The 23,552-nt window shown below is 37.7% G+C and overlaps 1 protein-coding gene across 4 annotated transcripts in view; it reads right to left on the bottom strand.

The window, feature by feature from the left end:
- The window catches only part of BACH2 (BACH transcriptional regulator 2), a 354,923-nt gene that overhangs the window by 76,192 nt on the left and 255,179 nt on the right, over positions 1–23,552 (bottom strand). For all 4 annotated transcript variants that reach the window (XM_077750247.1, XM_077750248.1, XM_077750249.1 and 1 more), the window contains one exon: positions 16–270. In XM_077750247.1, coding sequence (XP_077606373.1) covers positions 16–258 — 243 coding nt within the window. In that variant the 5' untranslated portion in view covers positions 259–270. The remainder of the gene's footprint in view (positions 1–15; positions 271–23,552) is intronic.

The following is a 23,552-nucleotide window of genomic DNA, read 5'->3' as shown; positions in this document are numbered from 1 at the left end:
ACCAAACTACTGTACCTCCTCAGGCAAGCTGACCACCAAGTCATTTTTCGTCTGTCCAACCAGCGCCTGCCAGAAGTATTCACTGCATGCGGCCAGCACAGCCCGGTGGGCCCGGAACTCCTTCCTTTCCACAATCAGAGTCACGTCACAGAGAATATCCTTTTTACGCTGGTCATTGAGGCCCAGGAGGATGTTGGTGCAGTGGACTGTAGACTCATACACATACATGGGGGAGTCAGGCTTCTCATCCACAGACATGCCGTTCACACCCTGAAAGAAAGAAAGGCTGTATCAGCATAGCTACCTGAGTCAGATACAGAAGGTGAGAAGAACATCATAGTTCCTGTGTCCCACTGCCATGAGCTGGGCAAAAAGGAGAATTGTCCATTAGTATATTCATGATCAGCATAGTGAGCTCACAAAACATATCTGGAAAGTCACATTCAGCGGCTGACTTTTATACTTTCCACTTACTGGATCCTTTTACATTATGGAAAACAAAGCCGAGTCTCTTAATAAAACACCTTAAAAACACTTAAAACATTTATGCATTCTAAAACTTGGTAGTTTTGATTTTGTTAGCCAACTGAAAAGGAACTTCCACATATACATAATCCCAATTCAAGTATTAATTGAGCTTTGTGTCAAGGGGAAATGAATCATTTTAAAGTATCTGCAATGCTCTCTTGATGAAAGTACATGTAAGTTCCTAGGTTGACATTTGGCTAAGATCCCAAGCAGAATAATAAACAATTTAACAAGGGAGGTAAACTGTATGTGTACTAAAGAGTAGATATAGCCAGCTATTGCAACTACCCTCTGTCACTTCAAGACAAAGCACAACCAACATCACACTATTATTGCTCATGAAAAGCTCTTGAAAAGAATTCTGCTGTCATTATCCCAGCAGATTCGATATACATCCTGTTTAAGGAAACACAATATATCACATCAAGAGTCATAAAAAAAATGTATTCCACAGTGAAGATTACTTTTACAAAAGGGTTCTTTGCTTTCAATGTCCACTGATGCACTTTAAACAATAGTATCTGTAATTAATTTGCACAACATAGTTTTTCAGTAATGTCTCCTCCTAGTATGAATTCCAATAAAGTTTTACGCCACTTCCTTTTTGGCTTCATTCTTATTTTAATAACTTTAACACACAATAAACTGCATATATTTATAGTGAGTGGTTTGATAAGTTTTGGCATCTAGACACAACTGTGAAACCATTACCATAGTCAAGACAGGGAACATATCCTTCACCTCCAAAAAGTCTCTTTATGCCCCTTAATAGTCCCTCCCTTGCACCTCTCTGTGGTCTACCCCCTTAAACAACAGGTCTGCTTTTTGACACTACATATCAGTTTGCATTTTCCATTTATTTAAAAAAAAATTTTAATAGTTTATTTATTTTTGAGACAGAGAGACAGAGTATGAATGGGGGAGGGGCAGAGAGAGAGGGAGACACAGAATCCAAAACAGGCTCCAGGCTCTGAGCTGTCAGCACAGAGCCCGATGCGGGGCTCGAACCCACCAACTGTGAGATCTGACCTGAGCCGAAGTCGGACGCTTAACTGACTGAGCCACCCAGGTGCCCCTGCATTTTCTATTTCTTATAGGTGCACATATCCTTTTGAATTAGTGTTTTAGTATTCTTTGGGTAAATACTCATTAGTGGACTTACTGGATCATATGGTAATTGTGTTTTTAAATTTTTGACAAACCTCCATACTGTTTTCCACAGTAGCTGTGCCAGTTTGCATTCCCACCAATAGTGAAGTAGGGTTCCTTTTTTCCCACATCCTCATCAACATTACTGTTTCTTGTATTTTTTGTTTTAGCCATTCTGACAGGTGTGAGATGTTATTCCACTGTAGTTTTGATTTGCATTTCCCTGATGATGAGTGATGTTGAGTATCTTTTCACGTCAGTTGGCCATCTGAATGTTTTTGAATAAATGTCTGTTTGTGTCTTTGGCCTATTTTTAAACCAGATTATTTGTTTTTTGGGCACTGAGTTTTATAAGTTCCTTATATATTTTGGATACTAAACTTTTATCAGATAAGTCATTTGAAAATATCTTCCCTTATTCAGTAGGTTGTCTTTTAGTTTTGTTGACTGTTTTTTCTCCTGTGCAGAAGCCTTTTATTTGGATGTAGTCCCAATAGTTTATTTCTGCTTTTGTTTCCCTTGCCTTAGGAGATATATCTAGAAAAATGTCGCTAAGGCTGATGTCAGAGAAATTGTTGCCTGCACTCTTTTCTAGGATTTTTATGGTTTCAGGTCTCAAATTTAGGTCCTTAATCCATTTAGAGTTTATTTTTGTGTATGGTGTAAGAAAGTGGTCCAGTTTCATTCTTTTGCATGTAGCTGTCCAGTTTTCCCAATACCATCTGTTAAAGAGACTGTCTTTTCCCCATTGCATATTCTTGCCTCCTTTGTCAAAGATTAATTGACCATTAATTTGCTCTTTTTTTCCTAGTTTCTAAAGGTGGAAGTTGAGATCATTAATCTGAGATCTTTCATCTTTTCTAATAAAAGCTTTAGTGCTATACATTTCACTCTAAGTAATGCTTTAGCAGCATCTCAAAAATTTTGAAGTGTTTTTATTTTCATTAATTTAAAAATGCCTTCTAATATCCCTTTTGACTTCTTCCTTGATGTATAAATTATTTGAAGGTGTTATTTAGTTTCCAAATGTTTGAAGGAGTTTTAAGATATCTTTCTGTTATTGTTTTCTGATTTAATTCCATTGTGGTCAGAGAACAAACTTTGGATGACTTCAATACTTTTAATTTACGGAGACTTGTTTTATATCCCAGAATATGGTCTATCTTGGTAAACATTCCATATGTATTTGGAAAAAAAAAAGTGTGTTCTGTTGTTGTCTGGAGTGTTCTGTAAATGTCAACTAAGTCAAATAGTATAAGTGTTGTTCAAATCTTCTATATCTTCACTAATTTTCTGTCCATGGGTTCTATCAAGATATTGAGAAGAGACACTGAATTATCTAACTATAACTGTATATTTGTCTATCAGTTTTTGCTTTAGGCAATTTGAAATCTTATTAGATGCATACATGGTTAGAGGTTTTGCTTTCTCTTGATGTATTTATTCCTCTACTACAAAATGACCTTTTGATTCCTGGCAATATTATTTGCTTTGAAATCTAATTTGTCCAGTATTAATATAGTCACTTCAGCATTTTCGGATTAGTGATAGCATACTATCTTATTTTTTTAACCTATTTGTGTCTTTAGATTTAAAAAGTATTTCTTGGGGTGCCTGAGTGGCTCAGTCGGTTCTTGAGACTGAGCCCTGCATTGAACTCTGTGGTAACAGCACAAAATCTGCTTGGGATTCTTTCTCTTTCTCTCTGTCCTTCCTGCTCCCACCACTGCTTGCATGTACATATGCACACATAATGCACTCTCTCAGAAAATAAACTTAAAAAAAAAAGACTAAAAAAAGAAAGTGTATTTCTTGTAGACAACACATAGTCTTGCTTTTTTTTTTAAATCCAATCTGATAATCTCTGACTTTTAATTCTGGTACTTACACCATTTATTTACATTTAATGTTATTGATTTGGCTGGGTTCAAATATGCCAATTTGAAATCTGACTTCTGTTTGTCCCATCTGTTCTTGCCTTCCATTCACTCTCTGACTTTGTTTATATTAACGGTACTGTATTTTTATAATGCACTCTTATCCCCTTTATTGGCATGTTGTTTTGTTATTTCATTGGTCACCTTAGGGTTTATGTTTCTTTAAATTATCACAATCTATCTTCAAGTGATATTATACCACTTCATGTAGAGTATAAGAATCTTATAATAGTATGCTTCCATTTCTCCCTTCTTTGTCTCTGAGCTACTGTCATGCATTTTAATTCCACAAATTTTTTTGTTTTCTTTTTAATTTCTAGGGGAGAGAGAGAGACAGCGTGAGCAGGGGAGGGTCAGAGACAGAGGGAGACACAGACTCTGAAATACGCTCCAGGCTCTGAGCTGGCAGTCAGCACAGCGGGGCTCGAACCCACGAACCGCGAGATCATGACCTAAGCGAAAGTCGTAGGCTTAACCGACTAAGCCACTCAGGCGCCCCTCCACAAATGTTTTAAACCCCACACTACATTATTATGTAAACAATGGCCTTTTATAGAGATTTAAATAGTAAGAATAAAATATATATTATATACGTATATAAATGTAATCAGTTTTCTTCTGACTGAGGTACTTTTTTAAATATGACTTGTAGTGTGGATATGTTGGTGTCTTAGTCAGCCTGGACTGTCATAGCAAAATACGAGAGACTGGGTAGCTTAAACAACAAAATTTCTTTCTCATAGTTCTTTAAGTTGGGAATTCAAAGATCAAGGTGCCTGATGATTTGGTTCTTTGTTGAGGGCTCTCTTCTTGGCTTGTAGACAGCTGCCTTCTCACTAGTTTTTGCACAGGAAACAGAGTTCTAGTCTCTCTTAGCCATTTTATGAGGATACTAATCCTATCCCAGTGGCTCCATCCTCATGATTTCATCTAAACCTAATTGCTTTCCAAAGGCCCCATCTACAAATACAACTGCATTGGACTTAGGGCTTCAACAAATGACTCAGAGGTTGACACAAGCATTCAGTCCATAACAGCCCTATATGTGGCTCAGTTTCATGAACCATGAGAGCATTATCTGAGCCAAAAATCAAGAGTTGGATGCTTCATCAACTGGGCCACCCAGATACCCTTGCATTGTCTTTTAACTTGCATGTTTTCCAATGAAAAATCTGCCTTCATCCTTATTTTTGTTCCTTTATATGTAATGTCTTTTTTCCTTCTAGCTAATTTTGATATTCTTTCTTTATCACCTGCTTTGAGCAATTTGATTATGATATGCTTTGGTGTAGGTTTTTTTTTTTCACAGTTCTTGAGTTTCTTGAATGGCTAAGTGTAGTTTTCATTAAATTTGGTAGCATTTCAGCCATTATTTATTTGACTCCCTGAATACAGACTGCCTGAAATTGTCCCACAGCTCACAAATGCTCTGTACATTTTTCTTTCTGGTAGTCTTTTTTTTTCTCTCTGTGTTTCATTTTGGACAGTTTCTGTTGCTAGGTGTTAGAGTTCACTAATCCTTTATTCTACAATATCTAATCTGTAATTAATTTCTTTCACAGTAATTTTCATCTCAGAAACTGTGGTTGTCATCTCTAAAAGTTCAATTTGGGTCTTTTTTAGATCTTCCACGTCTCTACTTAAGATATTCAATCACTCATGAGGCACAGTCAGTTTAGTGTCCAACTTCAGCTCAGGTCATGATCTCCTGATTCATGAATTCAAGCTCCACATCAGGCTTGCTGCTGTCCGGGCAGAGCCCACTTCAGATCCTCTGCTCCCCTCTCTCTGCTCCTCCCTGGTTTGCACTCTCTCAAAAATAAATAAAAATATTAAAAAAAGATATTCAATTACTCCTCTAATTTTGAACATTTGGAATACTGTTATAATAACTATTTCTGTTAATTCCAACATCTGTGTCAGTTCTGTTTAGTTCTGATTGATTTTTCTTTTCAATATGAGTCATATTTCCCTGCTTTTGTGCATGCCTGGAAATTTTTGACTGGATGCCAGACACTGTGGATTTTACCTTGTCAGATGCTTGATATTTGTGCATTCCTATTAACATTCTTAAGCTTTGTCCTAGGACTCAGCTGAGCTATATGGAAACAATTTAGCCCTCCGCTTTAGAGATCTGTTAGGTAGGAACAACAGTTAATCTAGAATTACTTATTCTCCACTACTGATTCAAAACTCTTCTCAGTATTTTATCCAATGCCCCTTGAATTGTGGGTTTTTTACTCTGCCTGATAGGAATGGGTATTATTCCCAATTCTCTGCGAGCTCTGAGTATTGGTCCTTCTAATTGTTTTGGGTGATTGTTTACCTGTTTTTGGTATTTTTCTCACACAGTGCTAATGAGTACTCTGCAGAATATTTAAGGGAAACTCTCTACAGATCTATAAAGTTTTCTCTCTGTGAAGCTCTCCTTTTTACTCTGCTTTCTGACGTATAGCCACCACTGTCTCTCCAGATTATTAGCTCTGTCTCTTCAACTCAGGAGTCAGGCAAGATATTCTTTGGATTCTCTTTCCCCTGTCATTGACTGGAAACACTCTCAAAACAGTAAGCTGGGCTCAGCTTATTTTCCTTCCTCTAGAGATCAATGTCCTTTGTTACTTTGTGTCCTATGTCTTGAAAAGCATTGTTTGATATATTTTATCTGTTTTTATAGTTGCTTCAGGTGGGAGTAAATTTAGAAAATATGACCATTATTATTCCATCTTGGCTGGAAGTAAATATTTTTGATTTAGTTTTTATGTTATGGCTATACCAAATAAGTTACAAATAATAATTTACTCCATTGCTAATTATACAGTGTAAACTTCACTCTACTATAAATGAGGAGTTGTAATACCTAATTACGAAAATATTTCTGCAAAAAGAACTTTTAGTTCTTTGTATTCCAATAAAAGATACACTACCTGTAAGCTTCATTTTCTGGAATCATTTTTATGCAAAGAGAATAACATTTTATTTATTATTATTTTTGAATGTTTATTTTGAGAGAGAGGGTGTGAGAGAGTAAGCATGTGCATGCAAGCAGGGAGGGGCCGAGAGAGGGAGAGGAAGAGAATCCAAAGCAGGCTCCATGTTCAGTGCATGATGACCTGAGCTGATATTAAGGGTAGGACACTTACCCCAACTGAGCCACCAAGGCATCCCAAGAATAGCATTTTAAATGACACAGTTCAGTTACAATGACCATTAAGCCATAGAATAAGCCTGATTTTACATGGCTTTTGTCTTTATGACTAGTTGATTGCTCCTAAATTCTTTTTTTTAGTAAAAAGACAAATTTTTCTATTCAGGCTTCTTTTACATAAACTGCTTCCAGGATTTTCTCATCTCCCATATAGGGTCTCAAGTATGATTTATTTTCTCCATTCTTAGTTCTCAAATTATTACTCTTTCTCTAATTGCATTCAGTTTTCTCAATCAGTCTATGGGAGTTTATTTATTTATTTATTTACTTACTTACTTAAATCACAATGGCTTACGTGTAGCAGGCAGTACTCAAAACTAGGTGGAAAAATTAATGTTCTACAACGTAAATGGTACACTCAATTCATAAAAAGAAGATTTATAAGAGATAGCTCATTTTCCAATCCAGTTTTTGTGTAATTAACATTAATGCACTTACACCAAGAAGAGAGAAACTTACTATAAAGGATTCAAAGCCTTAAGTTCTTTAGTGAAACACAAAGTGAAAGAAAATCCAAAGAAATGAAAGTGAAGTTCAGTGGAAAGGGGAATATACCAGGGATCCAGGTTTTTTCATCTGGCTCTGACATCAACCAGCTTTGTGGATTCTGGATAAACTGCCTAAATTTCTCTGGGCCTGCTTCCATATTTGTAAAATGAAAAGTCTGAACTAAAGGATCAGCAAAGTTCTTACATATCTACAATTCTTGGAGTCTTACAGTCTATAAAAGAAAAACCTAATTGGTCACAGGTAGTGGGTCACTGTTATTGTTGTTGAGAGAAGCTAGCTTTCTTTGACCTTATAAAGACCATTTATACACCTTCTTTTATTGTGGATGTTGCATGGGTTTAAAAAAAAACCCAAAACTGCCTCTGAAGTGGTTACAGGCAATGGGGCAGACAATATGCAGGAAAAAAACAAAGCCTTCTGGGAGAGAAGGGACCATAATCCCAACCCCTGCTCTCATAGGTTCCAAGTTAGGAAGGTCTGTCTGGATAGACCGTGATATCCCTGAGTAAATGGAGGAGAACAAGTCCCTTGAGATGAAATTACCTTTCAGAAATGGAGAATCCAAATCTAGGAAGACAGTTGGTGCAACATGTAAAGCTGATGCTATTAGCTCTTTCAGTTCTGTACATCTTAGCCCATAAGTTTATTCTGGGAACCATGGCTGAGTAAAGGAGTATAAACTAAAAGAATATGTCACTTGGGAACCCAACGTGCAGTTCCACTGAGGTCCGAGTGGGGGCCTGACTGCTATAGAGCAGCACTGAGTGAGGGTCCACCTCACTAGGTGGGGAGAAGTCCTAAACAGTGGTGAAGCCAAGGCAGTGGGTGGATTCTCAGATTCCATTTCACAAGCAAGATGGTTTCCTACTGGCTCTAAGATAGCTGGGCAGAGAGGGTCTCAAGGAATGACTCAATATAGTGCTAATAGGGCAGGTTTGGAAAAATAAAGGGATTGCATAGCAATATATGCTCTCCAAACTGATGAAGAGGCTATGAGCATGGATGTCTGCTTTTTGGGTTAAACCTTCCAGAGAGTTTTAAGACACTTAAAACAGATTAGATCTGTTCGTCAAATGGTATAATCTAAAATCTATCATTCCCAGGAAGCTGTTGCTAGACTTTAACCTGTCTGAGGATTTTCATGCTTTTATTACATTATTCCTGGATAATCCTTCCTTATGCCATGCCAGCACCACTCTCTTCCTCTTGGCCTTTACATTCCTATTGGATCTTATCACACCCCACACTGTTGGCCCCTCTTCAAGCATAATGGAACATACTGTTTCTTCTTCTTTTAGAAATCAGTCAGCCTTTCTCATCCTCCAATTATCATGGGTGCTCTTCTAGGAACTTCCTCCAATTTGTTTTTACTCACCAATACCAACCTGAATTATGTTTCTCCTATCACTGCATTCCATCCCACTGAGTTTTTTTCCACTTGCTTTGCTAATATTAATTAAAAAACAACCCCCTCCCCACAATGCAGCAAATCCTGAAATCTACAGCAGGACCCATTGGGATCTAAGAATGAAATACTTTGTAGTGAGTAACAGAGCCCAGAATAGCATGTAGGAGTCTGACAGCCAGTCTTTACACTAAGCATTAGACAATGTGTTAAAGTGTGTAGACATTAGCTGAAATCAGATTGTAAGGAAGCCTTCCAAAGGTTCTGATTTGGGTTTTGGCTGGATCTCATTCTTCTTTTTGTAGGCCAAAAAACCCAGCTGCACATGTACATCCACATATACCCCAATCATCTTATCATATGGTTCAGCGGTAAAAGTTAATTACTATTATTTTATCATAATATGCTCATTCCCTACAAAAAACTACAGACCACAGCTCTTAATCAGTCAAAGATGTAATATTAATGAATACAGACTTGCTTATTCACTTACTCATTCAGTCTTCATTCATTATTGGTTCATATTCAGAAATCAAAACATTTAACACTTAGTTCTGAAGGTTAGAAGTATAAATGAAAAAACCGAGAAGAAAAAAACCTACAGTGGGAAACCTGAAAAGCTAAAATTCACAAAAAAGTAGAATGTTAGGTTTTTCAGACAACCTGTCATGTCTAGAATGGCTCAGATGAAAAGAAATGAATAGGCCTTGCAGGTAATGAAAACGATCGAATTATAAACCATTTCACTTGAAATTCCAACCACATTTCCCACAGAAACAGGGAATTAAGTAAATACTTTTGTGAATCAAACACTAAACTATTTAGTAATTGCTGAGTAAATTCCTGCTCTTATCAAGCACATTTTTTAAAAAAAAGTTATTTACAATGAAACTAGAAGGGTTAGTTTTTAAAAAGAAAGTTATCAAGTCTATAGAAATTTTAGAGTGTGTAGTGCCATTAAAATTACTAAGTTCTTGCTTTTGGATTGGAAACACTTTTCAATCACATCAAGACTCAAACTTCTTACTTAAAGTGGAAAGCAATCCAATTTGAGTATTTTATAATGGAAAACTGCAGTGCCTGTCAGTTAATGTCTCTAATGCCTTAGATAGCTAAAGTGAGGGCCTGACATTGAGCAGCTAAAACGTTCCGTGTTCTTTATTTACTCAAACACTCCATCTGCGTGTGTGCTCGTCAGTGCCAAGGGAACTGAAATTTAAGGCTGCTGTTAGAAGGAAGCACTTACAATTGTATCATCAAACCCTTAATAGCTCTGAATGGTTCTTGTACTTCAACATAAACTTCCATCTTCTTTGACCTTTTGGGAGGAAGTTCAACTTACTGACATAGTTTGTGACAATGGTTTTTACTGTATGGTTGAAAAAAAAACACATAAAGAGTTTAGGGACAGTTATCCTAAGCCCCAATTTTGGGGTGATTTTTGTTGTTGATGTTGTTGTTTCACTCTTTTTAAAAAAATAGACAAAGTAAAAAATAACCCACGCTTTCTAAATATCTAGTAATAAAACGGTGACAACTACTTGCACATCTATATTTAAATGTGAACTGTATGGAGAGGGAGACTGTGATATGGAGACTGGGCTAGAAGAAGTATTAGAAGGCTGTATGTATTAATGAATTAAAGATATTTTACAAATCCACCAAACTGGAAACAATTACAAAGTTTGGCTATTTCAAGTGTTTGTGAAGATGTAAAACAACAGGGACTCTCATACATATGCACTGAATATGACCCAGTATTTCCGTTCCCAGGTTATGCCTGAGACCCTCCTGCATGTCTGTAATAGGAACTCTGTATCAGAGTGTTCACAGCAGTGTTCTTCAGCATTGCTCCCAACTGGAAACAGTATGATGTCTGTCAGTAGCTGAATGAATAAATACGCTGAGGTATGTTCATATATTCATATAATGGAAAGATACAAAGCAAGTTAGAGCCACATGCAACAACATGAATGAACCTCACTAATCTAATGTTGAACACTGAGCTGGAGAAGCAAGACACAGAATAATAATACACAATTGGGTTCTATTTATATCAAATTCAAAAATGGGCAAAACTTAAATATCTAGGGATACATACATGCATAGGTAGTAAAACTAAAGGAATGACTCAGAACATAGATTCCATTTGTGGGGAGAGAGTTGTAACTTGACAGGGGTACTGGGGGGGGTCTGGGGTGCTGTCACAATGTTCTATTTCTTGACATTGATATGCATTCACTTCATGTGAAATTATGCATTCACTTCATGTGAAATTATGAATTTGTCTAATGTACTTTTCCATATCTACATTATATTTTCTAAGTAAAAAAGGAAAATCAACTCCTCCAAATTAAAGATCACAGGAAAGGATTAAGAGTTCAAGTTACCTGCCTCACGTTCTACAACTTAATAATGAAAGTCCTAGGGTAGACTTTGGGCTTCAAATGAAAACACATAACATCTGCAAAAATGGGCCGAATGTGGGGACCTTCAGGAGAAGGTGAGAAATCTGGGGCTGGCTTTTGCTTTCTAGCAGGACTCTTTTCAGAGATCTTGTGTTTCATCTTCTCTTGTGAAAACCAAATCACATCAATGTACTTCCATGTCCTTATGTATAAAACGAGGAAATGGACTAGGTGACCTGTAAAGTATTTCTAGTTCTAATTTCTATGGTTCTATAAAAGTACAAAAACTTTTGGAAAAACTTCAAACATGAGCTTCTCTAACTACAATTCTTGAGAAGGCTATTTTTGAGAAGATAGAGATGGTCAAAATAACACAGCTGGCTGGAAGAGAGAAACGCCATCATGTAACTTCTAGGAGTGATGAAGCAGAGAGGAAGACTTGCCCAATAACGTGGTGTGAATTTTTCATCTTATGAACAAGTCAGCCCAAAAGAAGGATGAGCCAATGGGACACAGCGCTGAGCACTGGTACTGAGCAACAGTTCAACACTTTGCTCTCTTCTCACACCTCTCTCCGCTAAACAGTGCTCTGGTGTGCAGGACAGGTTCTCAAAGGCTGTCTTAGATATATGGCTAAGGAATCCAGGGAGGTGTTCATCAACTCCTCCTGTCTGAGTCTCCACCCAGTGATGTCACGTGAGATAACACCGTTGAGAACCTTGGGGAAAGCTACAGCTTGGGTTTAACAATAACACGGTGCATATGGTGTCATCTCCGAAAGTAGATGAAAGAATTACATGTTTTGAAATCAGTCCATGCCAGGCTGTCCAAGATATGCAATTATTGTTAGCAGAGGCTGGTAGTGATGGGGGTTTGTGTATGGTTAGGGAGGAGAACAAGCAGGCAGAAAGTATGGAATTAAGGATTGGCAGATTTGGAGACGTGGCTCTGTAATCACCTACCCTGTTCTTCTTTTCTATACTTTGGTGCTTGTTTTTGGTTTCTTTGTGATAACCCCCCAGCTAAGGGTGCAGCCAAAGCCCCCCTTTATTCTGCTGGGGTAGGTCCTTTTCTACCCTTGACTAGTTTTCTGTTCTGTCTTGTCACTTCCAGTTTGTCTCCTATACTACTTCTTTGCATCTATGTTCTCCATTTATATTCATTTCTCACATCAATCTCTGCTTCCTATTAGCATTTGCTTCTTGCCTTATTAGGAGTTAGAGGACAGAGAGAAGTCGTTTCTTTTCTACATTTTTCTTTATCAGGGCATCTGTGTAAAATATTCTCTCCCAGTATCCCCTTCCCTCCCCTTCTAGCCAGAGAATATTACCCTAGAGCTTCATGCTGCTAATGTGAGAAGAAATTATGAACAGTGATTAGGAGGCTAAATGAGGGTGGTGGAACCTATTTACTTCATTAGGTTCCTTCAGGGAAAAAGCAAGGATGGGAAACTGAGAGATAAGGGTTAATACTAAAAGAATAAAAGATCCATTTGACTCAGAGCAATCTTCAGTCTGCCTGGATTCTATCAGACACCCTTCTCCATGGGGAAATCATTAGAGAGAAATGACATGCAAAGTACGCCATAAAGCATCTGAGTCAAACCAGAGGGAGGATGACTCAACGGATCATTTTACATTTTAATAGAAGGCACTGCAGATTTGTACCCAGTGCACAGTTCAACACAGGGTGCACATCCCCTCCCCAAAACTTCTCCATCGGGTGGGAGGGGAGTTCCCAGAACTGACAGAAATTATTCTGTCTTAGATAAGAACCAAGTCAAAACTCACAACAGAGAATCAAAGACTAAGAAAAGACAACAGATAGTCAAACACAGAAAAGAGGGGAGACTGCAAGTCTGTCTGATTCCAACTTCAGCATTACTGTCAAAACTAAGACTGTCAAAAACTCAACTCAGTAATTCATGGACTTCAGACCTGATGAAGGGGAGGTGAAGAAGAGGGAGCAGCAGAGGAAAGCAGGAAAGGAAGGAGGAAGAAAGGAGAAAAGACAGAAGAGAACATCTAAGTGTTATAAGAAAAAAAAAAAAAATGCTCTTTGAATTAGCTTCAAAAGGTACTGCGTAATTACTGCCAGAAGTTCACCCACCAGGTCAGTGCCAATGCTGGGCCTGGGTATCCGCGTGAAGTCAAGAAACCATATTGGCGATGCCAGAGTTCCCAGCACATTTTCTGGGCTAGTTTATTGCTGGTAGGTGCTAATAAGTGCCACCTGCCAAAGGTAAATTCATCTGATGAGGAGTTATAATGCTAGAGACTGGACTGTTAACTTTAACTACTTCTCAAGGGGGTCAAGTTCAGATGAGGTTCGTGTCTGCCTGTACCTGAAAAGGATCTATGGTTATGTGGCTATTCATCTCCGTGATCTTTATCAATGCTTGTCCCACTTCCTAGGTGGGCACACTGCTTATGGGTGGGAAAGAAAACAGGAGTGAGTTTCTGAGGCTTAGCATAAATAAAGCTTTCACAGAAAAGGTTCTTAATAAAAGGAAACTCGTTTCTTTTACATATTAGGGTCTTCTGGACAACATGATTCTGTTCTGAAATACCATCTTCTCTGCAGGGATGCCAGGCTGGAATGGACACAGTTTAGATTGCAAGATGGTTCACCTGGTAACTAAAACAATCTAAACTCAGCACTCATGACAGGCAGCATCTAATCAGGGCAGAGGAGTCCTCTGGCTCAAGGGAAGTGCTTTGGGAAAAGTTTGTGAGTTTGCATTGAAGCCTCAACACCCTTACTCCTATTTTTTTTTTTTTGCATTTAAAAATGATTAAAGCCATGAGGCTAAGACCACTGGTCGTCAGTTTGTTAAATTCCACACTTGGTAATAAAAGCATTTGGACCATCTGTCACAATGCAGGAGATCGAATGGAATTTGAATATTAACACACAGGTGAAATGTTCTCCAGGGAGTCTGAGGAAAAGGCAGGAGGTCAGAGGAGAGATATTGGGGAAAAGGATGTGCTTGGAGTCTTCCAAGTCCCTGTCTTGTCCTTGGCAGCTTCTCCAGAGTGACGACTATTGTTACCAACAGGCAGGGACACAAATGTTTCAGGACATCAAATATGCTATTCAAAATATAAGTCCTATTATAGACTTACACCACCAACAGTCACACACACCACTGGTACCACACAGGCTATGCTTTAGATAAAGCAAAGTATATTGAAGAAGGGATTGTTTTCTAACTCACTCAATATAAACAGTCAAAACTGCACTGCAATGGTGGAGAAAATACCTTCTCTCCACATGGTCAGGAAGGGGTTTGACAAGGTCCAGCCCTTTAGCTAGGTGGTAGTGGACAAGCACAGAGAAGCCCCCAGAAGCACCAAGTGGGAAGTGACTCCTCAGTGCTTTCTTGACTCTATAGTGGACCAGTTTCCCATTTCTCTTTTCATCTCTAGGAAGAGGGGCCTCCTTTTGAGTCCTGCTCTTGCACTTCCTAGCTGTAGGGCTCTGGGTACATTAATTAGACTCTACAATCCTTGCTTCTTCCATGTGCAAAATGGCTGTGAAGATTAGACGAGCTGAAGATACAAGGTTTTTAGGACAGCCTCTGTTTTACCGTAAACGCTCCACAAATAAAAACTGTTATGAAAGGAAAATTAATTTCTCTGCACATTATATAAATCTGCAATTCTGTACAGGCTGAGGGGTTCTTAGATTGAGGCAAACCTGGACTGCATGAGGAATGATGCACATCTTCGTTTGCCAGATTTTCCTGCTTAAACCTGGGGAAAGGCGAATTTGCTTGACTTCCATCCATGGCCTCTGAGAAAATAATAGGACAGTGTGGGGGATCTGGTGCTTTCTGGCAACTTCAGCCATGACACCACTGCAGCCTTCCCTCTGTAACCTCCCACAATGACCGTGAAGGTCAAATAAGGCAATAGATCTGAGAGCTCTCAGAGAAGTACAAAGAACTTTGCTTGCATCAGGAATTATCCTCACCACCATTTGACTAATTCTACACATAATTATATCAAGAATGTCTGCTCTTATGGGCACTTAACCCTGATATATTTCTCTTTCATGCCAAGAGAAAGCATCTGGCAGATGGGGGACTTGGACTGAATCTTGTCTAATAACACTTCCAAAAGATTCTCTCCATTAATATTTGCTAAAAGTGCGTGCTTTGAATAAGCCACTTTCCTGTTATAGGCTTCTTCTATTTTCTCTCTCTGTTACCTTTTGCTTATGTTTCATCCAAATCAAAATCTCCCTTCATCATGAGATGCTGTGTGATGTAGTGGTGACAAAGCAGTCTGTAGAGCTAGCCTGCTGGTATCTGAATACTGACTGCTACACCCCCTCAGATAAATCATGTAAGCTTTCAGTACGGATTCCTCATCTGGAATTCTGCTGTCATGAGGAGTAAGTAATTTAAAGCACAAATATGAAAAGTGCTTAGAACAATTCTTGGAGTATAGTAAGCACTCACTAAATACTGTACACATTATGGTCTTTGGAGGCAGTATAGTGGAATGGTTGAGAATGTGGGCTGTGGAGCAGGCTGCCTGGCTTGGAATCCAGACTTTGCCACTCACCTCTGGAAAAACCTCTGGCAATGGGAAAAAGACAGTCTCTTCAACAAATGATGTTGGGAAAACTGGACAGCCACATGCAAAAGAATGAAACTGGACCACTTTCTTACACCATGCACAGCGATAAATTCAAAGTGGATGAAAGACCTAAATGTGAGACAGAAATCATCAAAATCCTTGAGGAGAAAACAGGCAGCAAACTCTTACACAGCTGGAGCAACTTCTTACTAGACACGCTGCCAGAGGGAAGGAAAACAAAAGCAAAAATGAACTACTGGGACTTCATCAAGATGAAAAGCTCTGCACAACAAAGGGCAACAATCAACAAAACTAAAAGGCAGCCTACGGAATGGGAGAAGATATTTGCAAATGACATATCGGATAAGCGGTTACTATCCAAAATCTTCCCAAATTCAACATCCAAAAACCAAATAACCCAGTAAGGAAATGGGCAGAAGACATAAATAGACATTTTTCAAAGATGACATCCAAATGGCCAACAGACACATGAAAAGGTGCTCAACATCACTCGTCATCAAGGAAGTACAAATCAAAACCATGATGAAATACCACCTCACACTGGTCAGAATGGCTAAAATTAACAACACAAGAAATAATAGGTGTTGGCAGGGATGCAGAAAAAGGAGAACATTGTTGCACTGTTGGCAAAACACAAATTGGTGCAGCCGCTCTGGAAAACAATATGGAGGTTCCTCAAAAAGTTAAAGATAGAACTATCTTACAACCCAGTAGCTGCACTACTAGATATTTACCTAAAGGATACTAAAATGCTGATTTGAAAGGGCACATGCACCTCAGTGTTTATAGCAGCTATCAACAATAGCCAAACTATGGAAACAATCCATATGTCCATTGACTAATAAATGAATAAAGAAGATGTGGTGGTCCATCAACTGAAGAAATGAATTAAGATATATATGACATATATATGCATATATATGTCATATATATCTATCATATATATGTATCTATAAGAGATACATATATCTATACATACATATCTATAAGATCTATATCTTATACATATACATATCTATAAGAGATACATATATATGATAGATATATATGATGTATATATATGATAGATATATATGATGTATATATATATCTATAAGATACATACACACGCACACACACACACACATATGGCAAGAATAAAATCTTGCCATTTGCAACAACATGGATGGAACTAGAGTGCATTATTCTAAGCAAAATTAAGTCAGTCAAAGACAAATACCATGATTTCACTCATGTGGAATTTAAGAAACAAAACAGATGAACATATGGGAAGGAGGAAAAAAGAGAGAGAGAAAGCGAGAAACAAACCACAAGGGACTTAACCATAGAGAACAAACTGAGGGTTGATGGAGGAGGGTGGGTGAGGGATGGGCTAGATGGGTAATGGGTATTAATGAGGGTACTTGTTCTGATGAGTGTTGGGTATTGTATGTAAGTGATGAATCACTGAATTCTACTCCTGAAACCAGTATTACACGGCATGGTAATTAACTAGAATTTAAATAAAAATTTAAAAAGAAAAAAAAAAACCCTCTGGCAATACACTTAACTTTTCTGTGCCTCAGTTTCCTGATTTGCATGAAAAGGGTATGATAGAGAGCACCTGTCTCATAGGCTGTGAGGAGTAAAACACGCCACATGTTTGTTCACTAATTCATTAATTCACTCATTCAACATGTAGTAAATGTTATATAAAATTAGCTCTTCTTTCTTACCATGCCAACTATTTCCACTCACCTTTCACTCCCAGACAGATATGGCTTGTCCTTATGCATCAGTATCTCCTGCTTTCAGCCCTGCCTACGCAACTCAGACTCCCTGCTGCCTTCCTAGCTCTTGCAATTACAATAGTTCTCAAACTGCATGGAGTCAGGGTGGGGCTGGAAATCTGCAGTTGAACCTCCAAGGCAGCTGATCCAAGGCAGCCCTACAAACTTGCAATGTTTGCCCTGCCACTTCTGAGAGCTGGAGAGAGGACTACTTAAGCCTTAAGTCTTACTCACTTCCTTCTCTGTCTCCTTCTATGTGCAAGGAAGATAAGACATGCTTCTTATAAGACTGTCATGTGATTTCAACGCGACGGCTCACTTCCTGACCTCCCTGGGGTCTTTGCTCAGATGTTGCCTTCTCAGGAAGGCTTTCTTGCTCACCCTTCTTAAACCCCGAGCCCAGCCTCCTGCCTATACTGTTTGTTCTTCCTCCCCTGCTTTAAGTTACTTTATTTTTTACTTTTTATTTATTTTATTTCTGCTGAGGTGTCCTTTCAAACTATTTCTTTGGACATCTTTCTACACACTCTGGAGCTGCCTGGTCTTTCTGTGCTTCTAGGATGCCTTGCCTATCCATTTATCCACAAAAAACTCAGTATATTGTGAGCAACGCTAATGTTAGAGGAAACTAATGATATAGTCTCCAAGACACGCAACTCAGATAATGAGAAGGTACAAAAGCTATAGGAAATATTGGACTGATAGAGCGCAGGAAAAGCTACCATCTGCAGAATTTCTCCGTGGAAAGGTCTTAAGTGTACTTTATCTCCAAAGCTTTCTGGGCCCAACCATTCATGAACAGTGAGACCTATTCTTTCTCTGTTGTTCTGTACAGTGTGTATCTGTACAGAGTATAATTTAGCTGTTCTATCCTGGTAAAAGCCTCCTTGCTCCCACTTCTCAAAGATGGCTCTGATTCTCTCCAAGTTCACAGCCTCCCACCTCAAACTGCCAAGCCAATCATGCCTTTCCTTTCAGCAGCACCTAAGCCTCCAAGTCCTAAGGAGATGATGGCCACACATGATGATCCTCAGGGTGATCAATGTTTTTCAGAGAGTATCTATTGCCCGGGCTTCTGTTGCTCTGGAATCATACGCAGCTCTGGAGGGGTTGGGATTGAAAGAATATGGAAGGAGGAGGTTTCTGATGTTCATTTCAAAGTCAGACAAGAACTCTTCCTCAGAAGTGACAGAAATGGGACTTAGTTCTACTTATAGTGGTGTGATGACAAACTCCCCCTTAATAAGTTAGAATTATAAGCCATTTGAGCCAATGCAACCAATGGAAAAATAAAGTACTCATGATTTTCCCGGGAAAGTGGAGGTACACAGCAATCCCCAGAAACAATCCCCTGTGGATGGTTTTCTGATCAGCTTAGAAAAGCACTGATTAAAATACAGCATATGCATTATAGAGTTCTGTATCACAATCCTACAAAATTCTTTGGAAAGAAAGAAGATGTTCACCTGTTTAAAAAAAAAGAAAAACAACTTGTATGTTTCTAAAGGAGATAAGTTGAAAGCAAAACAAAACAAAACAAAACAAAACAAACCAAAAAGCATCACCTTTTTTAAAAAAAAATAAAGTGGCACAACAGAAGTTCACATAAAATGCGCGACAATGTTCCTTTTCAATAGAACTCAGGCTGAGTGAAAGACATTCTTGGATTCTGAGCTTTGACTGGTTACCTAGGTTGCAAAGGATACCAAAAGAGACTCACACCAGGAATTCTTAGTTAGAATGCCAGTCAAGGAAAAGTTCATAATCCTTTCAGATTTTAAATTCTGTGTGTCTGTGAGGAGGAAAATCAGTTACTTTTTAGACAACTGGAAGGGAAGATTAGACCAGACTTTGCCTATAAAGACTTTGTACACTATGGGTTACGCTCATCAAAGGTAAAGGGAAATGGCTTTTCGGGCTGGCACCGTTATTCTCATTTTGAAATTGTGGTTATAAGAAGACTGCTGCTTGTTTAATTTTTTTTTTTTTGAGATTTTTAACAGCTTTATTTGACCACAATTTCTCTTTCTTTTTTTTTTCTTAAATAGTTTGTTGTCAATTTGGTTTCCATATAACACCCAGTATGCTGCTTGTTTAATTAGAATGGAAATTGATACACAGAAAAACACACCAACTATATCTAGTGTATTAGCCTGATATTTATAACCAACATCTATCTGATTATTTAACATTGACCAGATTTGAAATCTATTAGGATTTCTTAATTATTCATATGTGCTCATGGTTATTGCTTTCTTTTAAGGAAACATGAAAGGCTTAATGATTAATATAACAATTTCAAAAGCTTTCTCATACAGATTGGACTAGAGTCCATGGTCTTTACAGAATGATCATTACTTGGTTAATGAACTCAGCACACTGAACATTTTTCAGCCACCTGAAACTCCCAAGTATTGTGTGAGTTTTTGGCCAATTAATTATCAATTACAACATCATAAAACATTAGCACAAAAATAGGAATAATGAAATTTAATTATATATTATTATTCTGAGTTGCTGCAAATACTATACAAGACTGATTCTGATTAATAATTCATTCAGCAATAAAGTATCAGGAAAGATAATTATGCAGTGCCACAATTCTCACACTGATTTCTATAATTACAGATTACAACAGTGTTAGCAATTTAAAAGGTTAGAGAGCTGTGGTAATTTGCTATGTCATCCTCAGCTATATTAATGTCTTTCTTTGAGCATCAAAGATAATTGAAAATATAATAATGGACCAAATCAGATGGCTTGCCCATGCTCTCCTCACCTAAAACATCTCCAACCTAAGTACATTAGTAAAGTCAAGTCCTTGGCAATTAGCCTCTTTCATTATGTAAGTAGCCCCACAACTCATATTCGGTTTACTGCTGATTGAAAGGAGAAAATATGTAGGTGTATGTGCCAAAAAATGCAAACACAGGAACATAATCTATAGAAAAGATATAACATGAATAACTACACTTGGTATACAACTCATATATGGCTTGACTATGAATACACATATTTACATTTGCATAATTACCCCTCAGGTAATTAGATCTGCCAAGAGACCCACATAATGGAAGTTGAGATTCTGTCTTTGACAATACAGTTGAGTAAATAGTGCATGAAGAGATACAAAGTTTATCCAATTTCCCTCTTTGAGTTGTTTATATATTGTGACACACCAAACTACTCTTGCTTTTGAGTTCTATTATACCCTGAGAATGAAAATAGACTCATTCCTGTAGGAATACTTATTCTGTTCTGCTTTAATTCCTTGGGAAAAATACCTGGCTAGCAATTGATAGCTTCCTCCTATAATCAGTATTTAAATGAAAATATCACCTGGGGATAAGCTCAAGTAAACAAAGCACCCTGTTCCACAAATGTAAAAATGAATTTCTTCTCTGCATTTTTTGATATTTTTGGATGAGATGCACTGTAAGATACTGTAGCTTTCCTCTCCTGAATGTCTTAAGTATTCAACTAGCTTCATGTCCAATTAATATGGAGAAACAGATGGAAAATTCACTGGGACTAAAATCGTAAGCATTATTTAAATGAGCTCCTAGTAGAGTCTTTTGTGTGTTTTGTTGGGACTGGGGGTCCCTTCCTCCATTTAGAGTTTGTCAGGGCCTGGATTCAAGATTTCATTAAAGCTGGCCCCAAAGTGATGACATAGGGTATAAAAAGCAAAGTTTCATTCCAATGCTAGAAGGGATTTGTAGATCATCTGACTGAATCTGCTCATTTTACAGTTGTGGAAGTTTAGGCTCAAAGAATAAAATCAATATACTCAAGATCACAGAACCATTTAGAGTAACAAAAACAAAAGAACTCAAGTGATTCTGACTTCCAGGTTTCTACTATATCGTATTAAGGAAAATATAATAGATGAGGAAGGGCATGAGTGAGCACTTGGGAGACAATTTTTGTTCCAAAATTAAATGTATTTATTTACATTTACTTACAACAAGGGAGATAATTATGATATTGGGTGGGGGTGGGTAGAGGAAGAGTAATTCTAAGAGAATTCACAGAACTGTAGTTCTTCGTATCTTTCTTCAAGTAAAAATAAAAATGGGTTTCCTTTGCGTCATGAGCACAATTATAAAACAAGGCATTGTTTTTAATGGAGTCTAATCAGCTTTCTTCCTGGGCCACATGTAGGCGGCTGGCACAAGATCATATTGTATGATGCCACATTGAAATGTAAATGTCCTTTGCCCTTTTTCAACTATTTCCTTTTCAAAGCCTTACTCCCAAAAGGACAATAAAACAGGCTCCCTGTATATTCCTGTGAATCTGTTGTTGGATTCACTAGGAGACCCCTAGCAGGTGATACTGTTTCCTGTTTTAAGTAGTAGACATTCAAGTTTGTGACAGGAATAAAAATGGCAAGTAGACTTTGGTCCCACATATTCAAGGTCCTGTATGGTTTTGGATTTTGAATTTTCTAACATCTCATTATGAAAACTTTCAAACTTAACAGAAAAGTTTAAAGAATTTTATACTGAACGTCTAATACCTAACATCTAGATTTTATGATTAATATTTTACAATGTTTATTTCATTACATATCTATCTATCTATATTCATATCTATCTATCTAATTCATCTTATTTTTTTAATGCACATCAAAGTAAATTGCAGACATCAGCACACTTTCCCCTAAACTCTAACAGGCATATCATTTGCTAGAGTTCAAGATTTGTTTGTAGTTTTTCCTTTTGATTAATTTGTATTTGTATTTGATTAATACAATGAAATGGACAAATTTTAAGTGGACATCTACTGAGTTTTGATAAATGTATACCTATGTATTCTGAACCCTATCCACCTATAGAATAGATTCCCCATCCCAGCCAGTTTCTTATGCCAAAGGCAATAACTGCTCTATTAAATTTTTCAACATAGACTAATTTTGCCTGCCTTAGAATGACTGAATTTTGAAATTGTTATTTAAGGCTTCACTTGACAGTTTAATGGCTCAGTGTTGTTCTATTTTTTTCCTTCACTCGACAAACACTTATTGAACACATACAACAAGCCATGCACACTGGAAGCCAGTGACAACAAAATAATTATTTCATTAAATTAGAAAAATTATTTCAATGGTGGTGAGGATTGTGGGATTAATTATACCTCAAGGGCAATTAGGATGCACAACCAAAAGGGAAGCCACACACCACACCCTCTGTCTGTTACTCATTTGGAAACTTGCTGACTCTTTGATAGAGAAATAAAACCCATCCATGCCCAGTGAAAAATGAAGGGTTTTTAGGAGGAACTTAATGGAGAACCATGGGAGAGAAGAAGGGGAAAAATAATGGGGGAGAGGGAGGGAGGCAAACCATGAGAGACTCTTGAATGCCGAGAACAAACTGAGGGAAGATGGGGTGGAGGGAGGAGAAGGTGGGTAATGGGCATGGAGAAGGGCACTTGTGGGGATGAGCACTGGATGTTATATGGAAACCAACATGACAATAAACTATTAAAAAAGAAAAAATCTCCCAAGCACTGCATCCCAGTCACATGGTTCCATTTTCTAAAGGCAACTAATATTTCTTGTGTACCCTTCTAGAGGGATTTTATGCCTCTTTAAGCAAAGATAGATACATTTATAGATAAATCTTTCTCTTTTTTTTTTACACAAAACTCAACATACTATATTAATATCATGCACCTTTCTCTTTCACTTTAAAATACACCTTCGGTGGGTAATAGGTATTAATATTAAGGAGGGCTCTCGTTCTGATGAGCACTGGGTGTTATATGTAACTGATGAATCATCGAACTCCATTCCTGAAACCAATATTGCACTATATGCTAACTAACTAGAATTTAAATAAAAGTAAAATAAATAAATAAAATACATCTTGAGTAATATACCATACCGACACCTAAAAGCGTCTCCATCTTTGTTTTGTGGTTACATAGTATTTGACTATAAGATTATAGTACATGTAACATTATCCATATATGTAACATTATCTATCTATCTATCTATCTATCTACATACACCCCTCCCCCCCACAGA

Source organism: Crocuta crocuta, unplaced genomic scaffold, assembly GCF_008692635.1.
Source record: "Crocuta crocuta isolate KB4526 unplaced genomic scaffold, BGI_CrCroc_1.0 scaffold9, whole genome shotgun sequence".
Taxonomy (NCBI): domain Eukaryota; kingdom Metazoa; phylum Chordata; class Mammalia; order Carnivora; family Hyaenidae; genus Crocuta; species Crocuta crocuta.
This window is presented reverse-complemented; position numbering and strand designations above follow the sequence as displayed.